The 15,423-nt window shown below is 34.3% G+C and overlaps 1 protein-coding gene across 1 annotated transcript in view; it reads left to right on the plus strand.

Moving 5' to 3' along the window:
- DPH6 (diphthamine biosynthesis 6) overlaps positions 1–15,423 on the plus strand; it is a 215,911-nt gene that overhangs the window by 674 nt on the left and 199,814 nt on the right. Inside the window, exons 2-3 of the mRNA XM_010574222.1 lie at positions 3,444–3,538; positions 5,626–5,819. Coding sequence (XP_010572524.1) covers positions 3,444–3,538; positions 5,626–5,819 — 289 coding nt within the window. The remainder of the gene's footprint in view (positions 1–3,443; positions 3,539–5,625; positions 5,820–15,423) is intronic.

Genomic DNA, 15,423 nt, shown 5'->3' on the forward strand with positions numbered 1-15,423 from the left:
TGTCTTTTGAGAGAGGTTTCATTTTGCTCGTTTTTAAAAAGATGAAGCTCACTCATTTGGATAGTTGCCCTTGGGACACAGCCCTATCTGTCAGGGGCTGCTGTATTTGCTCCCTCCCCCCCCACGCTCCTGCCGCTTTTTGTCGGTTTCTGCAGTTCTTGTACTGTAACTGCCTTTTTGTGTGGTTTTTTTAGAAAGAGATTGACATTTTCTTTTTCTAACAAGGACAGGTGTGTCCTTTTGTTGAGAAATAATAGTTAAATTAAACAACAACAAGCTAGGAAACTTGTAAATGGAAAAGGATTGTGTGGATGTGAGCAGTGTATTTTTATTTTTGGGTGCGGTAGTTATTTACTGAAGTCTTAACATTTAATGTATTAAATTCTCTCAGACAATGTCTGATAGCAAACCTTGCTGAAATTGGGGTTGGGCCACAACAATTGCAAATTATTACAAACTTTACCTAAAGAGGAAAAAACACAGCAAATGTTACCTACATTTTTCAAGAGTTGCTTAAATACAGAGTAGGAAAATCAGCTTTGGTGCTTTTTCTTGTTTTATAGATAAGATTTTTGTCTTCCAGGTTTATTTATGTAGATATTCTCTAAACAGGGGAATGTGTTAAAAGGCAGGATGAAATAAAATCCTAAAACCAGGTTTCTAACACAATTGCTATTTTAATGGGAAATTTTACAAGGATGGATTTAGTTTCAGTAGTAGTTTTAAGAAGAGTTTTAAAGAGACATCAAAGTGTCTGAAATCTTTGTAACAGACCTAGCCTCAAAGATCAGAGGGGAAAAAAGTATTTGAAAAGTGCTTCTTACTTTTGAAAAGGTCAGGATTATATATAAAACTACTTCAACCTGTTTTTCTTCTAAAATGTTGGCCACACTTAAAGTTGATAGTCTTGCTTTAAGGTGGTATTTATGGGGTAAACCCTGTATTGTGTTTTGTGTTAAATCATGGACATTTCAAAGCCAGTCTTCTACCAGAAATACGATGTTTTCCAACTCTTTAATTCTTCCAGAATTTTCTTGCTGTAAATGGTTACACTTGTCAATAGAAAAAATTTGGCTCAGAAGTCTTATATAGACCCATACCTTTATGGTTACCGTATTTTTTTTTTTTTCTGGTATTTTGTTTGTTTATAAGTCTACCTGTTAACATACTTGCAACATTGTCAAAACTAACCCTGACTGTGGCCCAACTTCCTAGTTTTCTACAAAAAGGCCTTATGATTTTTTTCCTGTGATGAGAATTGAGAGGAGTTCCCAGGATACCTCAGTACCTGCCTTCATCTCTCTTCTTAAAGCTTCTTCTTTTTTTTTTCCTTTTTTTTTTTTTTTTCTCTTTGTTACAATCTATTAGACAACAGCCAGGCTGCAACTGTGCCAAGTCCACCTTCCTCCCACAGCATGGGCTGTCTGGCTTCATTGGTTTTAACCATCATGTGTTTTACAGCTAGATTAGAAAGCCTTGTAGGTAGGCACCATTTCATTTTGTTTCTTGGTACGGTTAGTTTTTAGGGCCGTGGTAATAGTAATACAGAAAATAAATAACAGTACGGTAGCATGTGATCTAGTAAGCACTCTACAGATTTTGATCAAGTAATCGGTGGTCAAATGTGGGAAATTGGAATGTAGCCTCGTCTTAACATGTCTTTTTTTTAATAAATTAATTGAAAAGATTAATAGATTTATTCTAGTGTTCTTTTAATTTTTGATTTAAAAAAAGAATACTGAAGTGCTGTAAGCAGCATAGGCAATTATCTACTGTCATATAGTTTTTTTTCTGAAGTTGAGTTTGGAGTCGAAATCAGAACTAGCGGGAGGCTTTTATTTTTTAGAATGAAGTCATTCAGAACAAAAAGAGCCTTTGTCTCATTATGATTCTGTTAAGCCTGAAATTTCACATTATGAAGTGAATACTATCTACATTTTCAAGCTATAAAGCACAGTGTCCAGAATTAATGAACGTATGATTTTTTTAAAATCTTTTTTGTCCATAGGTAGGTTAGAAGAAAGTTGTAGGTATGCATGAGAATAATGTCAGGTAGAGGAACCTTGAATTAGGAATCTATTTATTATCATATTTGTATTTACTTTTATAGCACTGAAACATAAGCAACTGCTTACGAAAATCTGATAAGTACGAAAGGATGCCGTGTTATTTATGCTATTTCTACTTTAGGTTTGCATTATACAGCAAATTAAGGCCAGCATACAGCATTTTAGCATGGATAAAAGCAGAAATTGAGGGGAATAGCTGTATGGTTACATTCCTGTAATGCACTTTCAAGCTGTTGCATAGAGGGCTAGATAAAAATGGGAACTTCACTTTGGAAATGCTGAAGTTTGTTAGTAATAGTGTGGTCACAAGGAAACCACTGGTCTGTTGTAGCAAGGACTGCATTTACTACCTGTTCTCCTGTCCATGTCTCAGTGCCTCTGAGGCAAGACACAGTTTTACAGAGCTGGTCTAGATCTCTGTTCCAGTTCCTGCCCTGGACTGGTTTTTGTGCCTTGGTATTTAAAGAAGCTGCACAGAATCTCCACCTGCAGTTGTTGTTTGAAGGCTGTGAGTCTGAACGTGGATTTTGTAAGCAGTGTGTATCCTAGAGCACTCTTAGTTTTATTGTTAGACTGTAATATTTCATTTGATGGTGATTACAATCCATGAAAATACTATATTTCAGTTACACCAGGAGAGCAGGATTCTTTCCTCACTGATAGTGGAAAAGGTTCCAGTAGATTGTGAATAAATATCAAAATTAATTGTATTTTCTGTATTAAAGTATCATCTCTTGGCCTCAGAGAAGATTATAATTCTGTTTATTTTTCTATTTTTTTAATCAGCAGTAATTATTTTTGTTTGCATTTATATAGAGTAAAAAATTTGTCGGTGTCAGCTGAACCTACTGCCTGTAATAATTACAGCCTTTGAGAATGGGAAGTACGTTTAAAATGTTGAAACTTTAGGCAATGTATCCCATGAAGGATAAATGTTATTCCTGACATGACAGTCTTCATTTAAAAAGACTGCTAATGCTGGCAACTCTGTGGAGCAGATATGGTTTTTTTAATCCAAGTTATCTAGTAATGAGTACAGAGTGATTAATCTCTGGAGTAGAAGACAGTCCTTGTTCTGAAGGGATTCCAGTGTAAGTGGCTGTTCTTTGTGGAATCTCTCAGATTAGTAATAAGATACAGAACTGGATATGAGCTTTATGGATACTGTACGTAGGCACTATACATATATAGTAAACATTGCATGGTGAAATCATCCTTTTCCTACTGCTAATATTTTGCAACCTTTTTTTTTTTTATTTCAAAACTTTATAACCAGCTCTGATGATGCTAATTTTTAAGTAGTTAGGCAAAAGTCATAAGGAGCTAAAACTTTTATCAGAACTTTTAATTGCCACTATTTTCTTTTTGTTACAGTGGTGGGAAGGACAGCTGTTATAATATGATGCAGTGTGTTGGTGCTGGGCATCAGATTGTTGCTCTAGCCAATTTAAGACCTGCTGAAAACACAGGTATGAAAGCCACATTTCTTATAGCAGATTTTTTTTTTATATTAGAAACAATGGAGGCACAGCCGTGCCTGAATTAAATTCCTTTATGTGTTTTTATATAGTTTTGCATATTGAAGGACAATCTAGAAATCTTGAAAAGAGGTAGAAAAAAGAAAATGCTGTGTAGACATTTTAAATGTATTTTTCCTCAAAGGAGAAAAAAACAGAAGAAGATGAAGATCAGTAAAAGAAAGGCTTACACAATTTGAAAAAGGGAGAGGACGAATATCCTGGTGGTAAACGAAGGGATTGTGAGTTCAGTAGCACAAATAGTAAAAGGTGGTAGAGGATATCATCAAACAAAACAAGCACTGTGTTTCTAGAAATGCTTTAAACTGGCATAAGCCATTCCAGCTGCCAAAAATATGCAGTTTTGCTGCTGCTCATTCATTTTTACCCTTGTGTATCTTCCTCCATTATTCTAGCCCAGCATTTGTGAACTGGATTGAGGAACTGATCTAGGTTGGAATTGACTTTGATGCACTTCTTTTTCCTGCCTGTGTCATTCCTTTTAGATTGGACCAGTTTTCTGATCAGTTCCTCATAGGCTGCACCTAGACTTATTTCTGCGAAAGAGAACAGGAGAAACTCAGGTAGTCTAAGTCAGTGGTGAGGTAAATGGGTGCTGAGTACTTCTGTGTTGGCCTAGAGCATAAATTGAACTTGAAGTGAGACTTGAGAAGGAAGTGAGTTGTTTCCCAGTTGGTAGGGCAGAATGTTAAAGTATGTTAACGTAGGTTCACTGTTCAACATATGTTAAACAATTAAGTTTGATATCTGGTAACTGTATGGTAGGAAGATACACAGAAAGCGAAGGAAAAAGGGAGCTGCCATCACAAATGAGTCATGGGCAGAACTGGCAAATGCTAGGGAGTACAAGAACAATTTATTTTCTGGGTAGCTAGGACATAATAATCTCTAATCTTGTTGAAATATGTTGTCTTCAAACTAATTTATCCACATCAGAAATGTAGACTATTGTCATTAAAATCATAAAATGCTCTCTTTAAGTATGTAGTTGGAAATTTTGTGGAAAGTTAATTGAGGTGCTTCAGGCAATAGTGGATTCTATGCCATTCATTTTATTTTATCTTGTACCACTGTTGCCTGGAGAGTCTCAATTAATAAAGAAACTGTGTATTCTGAACTGAGTATCAGTTTAAAGACCTTGTCATATTCATGTATGTTGAAAACCACTGAGTTTTCTTTTAAATCAACTCTTCTGGTCTAGGTTGGTTAGTTGTGATTATGGGTTTGGACTTGCCTATTTTGAGCAAAAGCGTATTTGTTGTAGGGCATCAAATGTGACATGACCTAATTGTTACATCACAAATTAGTTATCTTGATCAATGTTACAGACCTTTTTCTTTGCAAGATGTGCTACATAGGTATACAGCAGAGATGCTTGATGTGTCTGTGTAAATTAAGAGAAGTTCCAGTATTACAAATTACCCTTAGAACAGTGAACTGTGTTAGCTTTTAATAAAGTGGAGATTTCACCAATAATGTATTGCTTTATCAATCTGTTTGAAAAATTATCTGAAAGATTTTGTATATGAATGGTTTATCATATAGTTTGAGATTTAATTCTAATCCATGATGTTTGCATTTTAGCTGTTTTGTTCTTACCTGCTAGCTACAAACTGCTTGTAAGAAAATTCAGTTAAATTTTTCTCCTGGTTAAGGAAGTAGCAGCAAAGAGTTGATTTTACTTTGAGCTTAATTTTTAAAAGGAATGTTCCTATTAAAATTACCATATAAATAAGAGCAGAACTGGACTGTTAGAAGAATTTTGGATGAAGCAGGGAGGAATACTAAAGAAGAAATAGACACCACAATTTCCAAACAGGCAGCATGTTTGTGACAGATGTCTTCCTCTCCATACATCTGTTGGGTGGAGAAATGTATTTTTTTTTCCCTCCTATGTTTATAGAGCTATTGTCACCAAACATCTTGTGAACTGAAAAATATTAATGTCAGTGCTTTGTAGTATTATCTGTAATTGTTGAAATAATGTAGCTAATATGATTGTTTCTTAATTGTGGCAGGGCAGACTGATGAATTGGACAGCTATATGTATCAGACAGTAGGACACCATGCCATTGACCTGTATGCTGATGCATTGGATTTGCCACTCTATCGTGGTTTCATAAAGGGTACCAGTGTAAATACTGGAAGAGTGTATACCACGTGTCAAGAAGATGAGGTTGAAGACCTTTACCACCTCATGAAACTTGTTAAGGTATGCTGAATTAAAAGAATTAAATAATTTGGGACAATTATATTGCTTAACTCATTTATGAATTTAAGTAAATTACCCACTTTGGTGTTTAAGGAAAGCTTTGAGAAAAAAATTGAATACTTTTACATGTTTTATTTCCATTCCTTTGTTCTTCCTGGCACTGTAAATATATAGCATAACTTTATTCCTTTTTCCCCAGTGTAAATCAGACTTACTAATCCCCATTTCAAGCTAAAACCTTGTTCCTATTTAATGAAAACACCTGTAACAAGTGCTCGGCATATACTACAAAAAACATAGTTGTGAAAATTATCTATAAATAAAATGTTTTATGTAGTTTCATATTTGAAATAACACATTGGTTCATTACTGGAATGAGAGATCTTTTGGGTCTTGTGCATTTATCAGTGTATGGAAAGTAATGTCTAGACATTTCCATTTGTGTACACTTACACTCTGTAAACTAGAATCTGTTATTTGTTTGTATGTCACAGATCATTCACAAAATATTACAGAATATTTTGCAATGATAGTTTTGATTCTGGTAGCCCTGGAATATATTCTAACATATCACAGAATGCAATGACATGTATCAATCCTTTTTTAGCTATAAAACCCTTTAAAGGGAGATAATGGGTGTATTTCCTAAACCACTTGAAATCTATTCTCTGTTTGTTTCCAAAATGTTTCATGTAGTATTTTATTTTCCATTGGAATTAAATCAGATCTCACTGAAACAAGGAGAAAACCTCCCATTGGCTCCAGATGGTTTTACGAAGTTTTAATGAAACAATACAATGTTCACAAAATCAGTTTAACTGCTATTTTTAAAAAAGTAAATACATGTTTAATTTTATTGATCAAACTAGTTGGCTACTTTGTGAAACTTCAGCTAAAGATATTTGTAGTCTTCAATTCAGGTATTGAACATTTTCTAGCCCCCTTTCCTCCATTGAAATGAGAATTGAGATTCATTAACCTAAAAACTTCAGGCTTATTCTTTGTTCAATTTAAAAAAAAAATTAACTTGTAGATAAGACCTGAGAATGTGGTTGGACTGCATAGTGTTTCCTCAACCATGTTGGAGTCGAATATTGCATGTTCTAAACATTTTTGGCAGGGAAGTTGTGTTCTTCTAAAGTAAAATCAAGATCATACACCTGTGTTGGGGTATGAGACTACAAACCAGGAGAACAGTGCATGTAGGCTGTGTGGTCTCAAGTTGCACCAGGGGAGGTTTAGATTGGATATTAGGAAAAATTTCTTCACTAAAAGGGTTATCAAGCATCGGAACAGGCTGCCCAGGGAAGTGGTGGAGTCACCATCCCTGGAGGTGTTTAAAAGACATGTAGATGTGCTGCTTAGGAACATGGTTTAGTGGTGGACTTTGCAGTGCTACGTTTACGGTTGGACTTGATGGTCTTAAGGGTCTTTTCCAACCTAAATGATTCTATGATTATGCTCTAGAGTGCTTCATAGAGGTTGTAAATGGAATGTGCATATCATGCAGTACAGGAATTGAAGGAAGTATGGTACAGCAGTTTTAAATTATTTTTGAACCACGATAGTAGTAGAAATTAGAAGGGCTAGTATATGCTGTCTCTTATAGCTGCGTACTAACGGCTTTCTGCCACTGGGTAAGATAATAAATTACTGATCAATTTAATTAAAAATGAGCAGATTAGTGGCAATTAAGACGATACTTCCTTTTCGATTCTTAGTGTCTTTGGAGAAATGGATGCCTGACATAAATTAATGCTAATGTTAAATCTTGACAACTTCTGCTTTGGAAGTTTGTACATGATAATTATAACTATGGTTGAAAGAGAAGTTATCAAGTTGTCTGGAACTAAATAACTATTTCTTTCCTGTATGGAAACATTAATTCCACTATATGATATTTTAAAGATGTAATTATTAACAATATACTGCCTTTATGTTAGACTTTGGATAACTATGTCTTTACAGTCAAACCTATCTATGAAATTCTGGTGCAAAATTTCCGTAGAAGTCTTGCATATTCTGATGAATAATTGCAAAATTATCAGGGGGATGTAAACTACAGGAGCTGTGAGTCTAGTTTTAAGAAAAAGACATGAACATTTTTCTTTTGTGTTAACAGTAACTTTGAAAGCTTTCTATTTTTATTTTTTCACATTTTTTTATAAGTGTAGTTTTGTAGCTTTACTATGTAAGTCTGAATCACTGAGGAGTTTGGTTTAGGATTTTTTTTCCCCAGATGTTAATAGTTTTAAACAGAGAACTCAATTTGCATTCTGTTGAAGGGAGGGGAGGAATTTGCGGAAGCCTTGTCAAAACGCATCCTTGAGTGGACGTAATTTCAAAACACTGGTCAAACCAACATAGCTCTGTTTTTCTGTCAAATGGTTTGGGCCCAAGAATACAGGAAAGGTGTGTCTAGATCAAAATCACATAATGTTCCTCACTTTCCGTTTGTAAAGAACACTTGCGTTGCAAGTACTTCTCTAGTAAAAAATAAAAACAAAACACATTTGAAAAAGTAGTATGAATTTGAAACTATTTGATGTTTTTAAAAACAATGTTATGAGAACAAGATTTCTAAAAAGCTGAATAATCCCCTGCAGTGCTGGGAAACCCAGGATGACAGTCTTGTTCTAGTTCATGGAACACAGAAAGTGATGTTGACTGCTGATGACTGTAAACCTGCTAATTTTATTGTCACAAATGCAGATGATTGATAGCTATGAAGAAAATCTATATTTATTTTTTAGTTGCCTAATGCCCTGTTTTAGATTCTGTAGTCAATATACATTTTGAAACATATTAGATTATTTATATGATGTCTAAATGTATCTTACTATGCCGTCCTCACCTGGTAGTAGAATATTTACTTTGTGAGACATGGAAATCCTGAACTCTAAGGAATAATTTAATCTACTCTCCATGTTACTGAATAGGGATTACTGATACCCTTGTTTGTCCATGTTTGTTACTTTGTGTATTGGAGATTTCTCGAGCAAAGCATGTAAGCACTAGAGTTTCTTAGTTATCTGCGTTACCTTTCAGGGTTTTATCATGGTGCTATCTTTGAAACCAGGAAATGTGTGGGAAAACTGTGTTTCTTTCCCTTTAGTGGTTGGAAAGACTGGAGCATGGAGGCGTTTTTATGAAACTTTCCTACAACATACTTCTCAATATAGGCATATTTAACTGCTTTCTCTCCTTTTCAATGTAATTATGATCTTGTCCAAATAATACATTGATGTTTTATGCAAGTGCATGCAGGAGTGGTGTTAGATGGGTTGAATGTTGGATTGTTTTCTGTATCTTATGGAACTATGGCTAAACTTTCGTTTAGGGCAGTGGTTGTAGCAGCTTCCAGACTATACAAACCAATGCAAGATAATTAATGTTAGTTCTGGGTTTCAGTAGACAGTTCTGTCCTCTTCCAAGTTTCTTGCCTTATCTCCTCAGCTCTGTGAAGGCTTTGCCTTTATTTGGTAAGTTTCCACTGCTGGAGTAACTTGTAGAATTCTTGAACTTGAAAAAACAGCTAGAAGAAAAAACTTTTTAATCATCTTTTTCAGTAACGTTTTTTATTACTTGAGTTTCTTGAAATTAGTATTTAAAAAGTTGATTCTATTTATAGTTTCTTTGTAATATATTTCCCTGTGTTTATTATAAAGCATGCAAGTTCATTTTCAGTTTTAACATGTTATTTCTGTCAGAGTTCTTTTTGTGGTGCACTTTGTGGGTTCAGAACCTGCAAGCTTACAAAAACGTAAAGAGTACAATTGAAAGAAATTAATATATTGGATCTCAGGACTGAAGGATTATTAATTGTGCTATCACCCATTGACCATCAGCTGAAGAATAAGAATTGATGTTGGATATATTAGATGTATGAAACACTTGAATAATAACAGCCTTTGCTTGTGGCACTATTTCATTTTATCAGTCACATGGAAGGGGAAAGAAAGAAAATTTATTTTCTAAAATATTGTCATGTTCTGGAGCAGTGATCTTATAACTCAGTCACTAAGAAGAAGTAACATGGTTTTTAGTTACAGCAACAAAGAGCTTACTAATATGGTGTGACTCCTGTATTTAATAGTTTTTTTTAAAGGACAGGATCATGATTTTTGAAATGGACCCAGACTGATGTTTACTGAAGACAGGAAGTATTTCTGTCTGAGAGTTAAAATTGCAATAGCTGTGTAATTGTAGGTGTTATTTAAGACGGTATTTTGTCTCAAAGTACTTTGGCTGTGTGGGTTCAGCTGGAATACAGGTAACTTGGGTACTATCATTATTCAGTGAAACTCCCTAAGACTTGGAGTTCTTCAGGAAATATTCTTCAGGGTTTGAGATGAGTAGATGAAATACAAGGTTATTCTGTAGCCTTTGGACAGGGATTAATTCCCTCACAGAAGATAAACCTTTCAGTTCCTCATTATTACTAATAGTCTTCCATGCTAAGGAAGTTTTCTTTTCACCCTTCTCCAGAATTTAGCTGCTGTAGTCAATGGGTAAAATGAGTTCTTGGATTCACTCTGATGGCTGACTTCTGTGGCTTTTGTACAGCCAAATGTCTAGATGCTCTCATCAGGAAAAAATACATTAATAAATGGAATGTAATATTCTACTGCAGGCATTGCTTCTCTGTCTTCACTGTTATAAAATGTGTTTAAAATAAAGTATTTAGAAATAGTAATTTGGCTTTTAGGTGTCTATTTTAATCAGCTCTCCGTAGTCCCCATGACTTCAGTCGTAGTATTTATACGATAAAGACTAATAGTGTACTCTTAACTCATACAATTAAGGTTTGCAGATTTTCTTAAGAGTCTTAAACTTCTAAATATTAGATTGTAGAATAATAAATAAAGATCTAAACATTAGTTGTGGAATCCTGATTGACTTCAAGAATCTGTAATCTGAGGACCTCAGCATGCTTTTCACCAAACTATTTTTGCAGTTTATAAGTTCAGACAAAGTAGGTAGCTTCCCCCTCTCACTGATGGGATTCAAAGAGTTCAGAAGTGTGCAGAACAGAATTATTTGTAGATGTATAGACTAATTCATCAAAGGTATATTTCTCAACATTTTTAGAAAAGATTAAATTATAGGAATTATATTTGTCTTCATGCTGAATTTCCAAAATAATCACTCCTCTGTAATTTTTTCCCCTATATTTCAAGATTATTGCAAATCAACATTACTGTGCCCTTGATATTTTGATAGATTAACTTTATATATAAAACTCAGCATTTGAAACAGAATTTATGTACAGGAACTGAAATTACAACAACAGTATTGAAAAAACATCCTAAAAAATCTTCAGTGCCTTGTTAGAGGGAACAGTGATAGATAAAACAATGGAATTTATTTCTTGGGCCCTCTACTACTCATGTTGATCTGATGAGCATTTGGAGACCATATCTCTTAGCACACTTCTTTTTGCCTTTAGACATGAAAGTTAAATGTGAACTTTTAGAAATTGTATGAAAAGTCTACCTACACTGACAAGAAATAAATAACTGTGCTTCTTCATTAAGTAAGGGGTTTTTTTGAGACAAAGTATTTTCTCTGGTTTTTCATGCAGCATAGGCCAAGTTCTTCTACCTTTTGTAATGACTAGATTTTTATCTGTGAGAATTTGAATTGTCCCTTTGCACTCATCATGTTCAATGATTCTTTTTTTAATTGACTTGTTATTTTTTCTTTTAATTACTTCTGGAGCAGAGCTCCGTAGCTTCCTCCAGCTAGGGGATGACCATTGTTATCAGCAGTGAATAAGAGTGTGAATTAAGGGAAGAGGGTAGGAATTAATTGCATAGTTGGCAATGTTTTAAGCAGTGTAAAAATAATTATGTATCTTGTTCCATTCACAAGACATGGTTTGTTTAGGGTTTTTTTTTTTTAGTTTGAATCTTAAAATGAGATGGGAATAAGGAATTTTTTTTAATCAACAGGATGCCTGTCATTCTCCATGTCTCATCTGAACTGTTCAGGAAGGATCAATTTTTTTTCCAGAAAGGGATCTTGAGCAACATCTTTGAGGTAGTTTCTTACCGTGAGAAATGTTGAGCTTTATGTAAACAAAAAATCACTGTATTTCTCCCTGTTAGGTGTGTGGAGTTGTTTTCACTCATTCTCAGTCTTGTTGTGTTAATATTGAATAAGCAGAGACAGTCAGGCTGGTGGTGAAAGATGGTAAGCAAGCCCGAGGGCTTGTTCTGGTCAGCTTTAAACCTCTGATTGCCAGGTTTTCCTAATTTCCCATTTCCAGGGCATCTCTAGTGTGACCTTGCCTGCTGAATATGATGTTCTGGCTTGCAAGATTCTCACATGTATTTGGAAACGGGCAGCCAGGCATTGTTTACAGGACGCCAAATGAACCGTGCACTCACAGCAAGTTTGATAAACACACATTTCCTCCTTTTATCAGTGAGATTGCAGAATGTGAAGTATGAGTTTCCAGTTTTACTCATTCCCTTCGAACCTTTTCCTGTTTAAAAACTGAATCTCACTAATTGGATGATGATACATCCTTAGATTTTGTTTTGCTTTTTTGTTATTGTTGTTTTGAACTGGTCACTGACACTTTATTTCAGTGCCTACCTTGACCAAGTTTGGCAGACTTTCAGATAAAAGCTTTCCATTTGTTCAGCACAGAAAAGGTTCATCCCTATCAGTGTAAAGTGAACGGTAATTAACAGTAATGACTTCTAATCACTTTGCTTTTATACTCCTTTAGGAGCACTGCTATTATCCAATGTAGTTAAGTGAAATGCTTGTATATGAATCAACAATGCTGTATTTCTTCTTGCAGCTATTGCTCATAATCAAGCTTTGAATAAATTACGATAGTAAAATTGGTTTTAATGTGCTGTGTTGCATGGGGAGAAAGGAACCTCAAATACCTTGTTAAATATCTTGAATATTTAGAGAGTCATCTACTAACATTTTGGCATTCCGTATTGTAGTTAAATGGAAAAATACATTAAGATGTTTAAGTCAGTTTTGTAAACGTTATCAAAACTTTTTTCATGGTTTGAATTTTATTTAAGTGACATTCATAGACTCAACAGCCTCAGTAACACCCCATTTGGATCCAATTGCCTATCTGTAGGAGTGAACTACAACATTTCTGAGTTAAAATGCAGTTAAGTTTTACATAGAACAAACATGTATCTTAACTTGAGAACTTCACCTGTTCTAGCCTAGTGTTATAGTGTGTATTTAGTAGGTTAATATGCATTTCTTTTATTAATACTGTGTATCTAACAAACAGTTAGTTTTGTTTACGTGCATGCAACCTGCCTGGCTGCAATCATATACACTTCAAAAGGAGTATAAAAGTAATACTAGTGAAATTTTATTAATACCTGGAAACAATAAAATAAGATGAAACTTTATTTTAGCAAAACTAGACTGCTAGAAAAAATGCTAATAAAACCCAAGAGCTAAACAGATTACTAGACTGGTAGTATTTTTAGCAATTTTAAAATCTGATTTAGCAACAGAATATATACGAATTTGAAATTTAGTGAACTTTTCCACTTAACATTGCATGTACAGGACCTGTTTGGAAGCCAATGATGGCAAAACCTGGATGAAACCCATTTCTGACATCACATTAGTTTTTGGTTTTATTTATCTTTTATTAACAAGTTGATCGAAACAATTGCTTAAATCACTGAAAAGGGAATCCAGGTTTCATTCTCTGTGACAGAAATGGGCTCTTGCTTGGTAAATATATTTGTGTTATCTGTTTTTTGCAATTTAAAAAAAAAATACTGGATTGTAATTTTCTGTGGCAGTTTCCTTTCTCCACAGTTACCATCACAGTTCCTATGCATGTGGATGTGAGTATCCACAGGCACCGTCTGTGGTTTTGATATTGTTTGTTTTGTTCATTCATTCACGTAGCTGTAGATAAATTTCTGGTACATGTTTTGTTTGCTTGAGGATCTTCTCTGTTAGCATTTATTCTTTGGTTTATAATGAAGTTATTCCCTAACTTAATTTGGAAATACCTTCCATGTAGCTTTTCCTCTTTAAATGTGAATTTGAGTCAGTGTTCATAAAAGTCCTATGTTGTTTGATGTAGTACTGTAAAGCATGCTTCTTGTGGGTTTTGACACCATGTTGTTGAAAAAGAGCAATACCTTTCTTCTCTACAGTTTCATTTAAATGGACGGTACTATCCATATCTTATTTCAGTACTTTGGTTTCTTACTTGGCATCTTCATCATGCTTTTTAAAGATAAAAATGAAAAATATAAAAAATGGATTCTCTTATTCTGTGCTGAGGTAACTGGCTGCTTTATATTATTTACACTTCTCATTAGGCAGCGGTAATACATGTTTTAAAATTTATTAGTGTTTAATGAAATGTAATTGGGGTTAGTTCTAATAAAATAAAATCAAGGACAGGCGAGCTTTCATATAAATGAACAGTAAAACATTTATCAAATTTGTCTTCATAAATATTTTTATCTCTGAAGCTCATTCTTTGTGTAAAAATAATTTTGCTTTCTTATACAATTACTAAGTTATTTAAGCTGACTTATTTAACACCCCCCCCATTGATATGAATGTCATACATACAGCAATTGCATGGTTACATTATTTTCAGTTGGACACATACTGTTTCTGATCAGTATACTTAAAGATAATTCTTCTGGAAAGGCTGGGATTTCATTTGGTTTATATTGCACCAACATTACCATTTTCAAAATAGAAATGATTGATTTGTAACTGTCATTATGAAAAGGAATAAAACAGATCTGCCCTTTTACGCTGTAAAAGGACTGTACAGTATGGAGATATTCTTTCTGTTGATAAATTCTGCCTGTGGAAGAATTGCATAACAGTCATCACTCATTTTCATATTGATTATGAGTGGGATTCCAGTAATAGGTTGCTGTTTGCAAAGGATAAGGCGGCACTATGATTAGTTACCTTTTCCATGGAAAGTACTACAAAGGAAAATGCCAAATGTGTGCACTGCAGTATTCCTATCAGCCTGACAGTCTGTTATGTGAACTTTTTTTCAGTCCATTTTCCTTCAGAAATACAGCTTCAGTCTTTTTGCCTTATTATTGTTCTAGGTTTAGTGCATTTGCATGCTCTCCTAACTCCAGATTCTTTCTTTAGTTAGTTATTTATTTTCCTGACAGTCTTCTGTTCTTGGGCCCTGTCACCATTGTAACTCTTGAAAACTGATACAACAGTGCCCTCTGTAGTTTCTCCCTACATGGTTACTACCTACAGCTGGTTTTGAACATTCAGGTAAAGAACAGGATGTTTAGACTTATTTTTAGCTCAAACAAAAGCCCTTTTTTTCTTAAGGAAACATTTTGATTTTTCGCTGACTGTTTTACATGCAAGAAAGGGAACAAAAGAAACTGTTCCGAGTCATCTTTTAGGTTTATAAGCTCTCTTGTCGTTATCTAGTGAAAATCTGAAATTGTATCAGGCATTCAGGGCAGTCTTTAAAACTGGATGGGATTTTCTGAGTTGTGTAGGTTTTCCTGATGTTTTTGTTTGAAGTGGAGCTTCAAAACAAAAGAATTTTAAACTTACTTCCTTTGTGTTTGTTGCTTTTCCTAAACTA

The sequence above is a fragment of the Haliaeetus leucocephalus genome, unplaced genomic scaffold, assembly GCF_000737465.1.
Source record: "Haliaeetus leucocephalus isolate CR32 unplaced genomic scaffold, Haliaeetus_leucocephalus-4.0 Scaffold417, whole genome shotgun sequence".
Lineage (NCBI taxonomy): Eukaryota > Metazoa > Chordata > Aves > Accipitriformes > Accipitridae > Haliaeetus > Haliaeetus leucocephalus.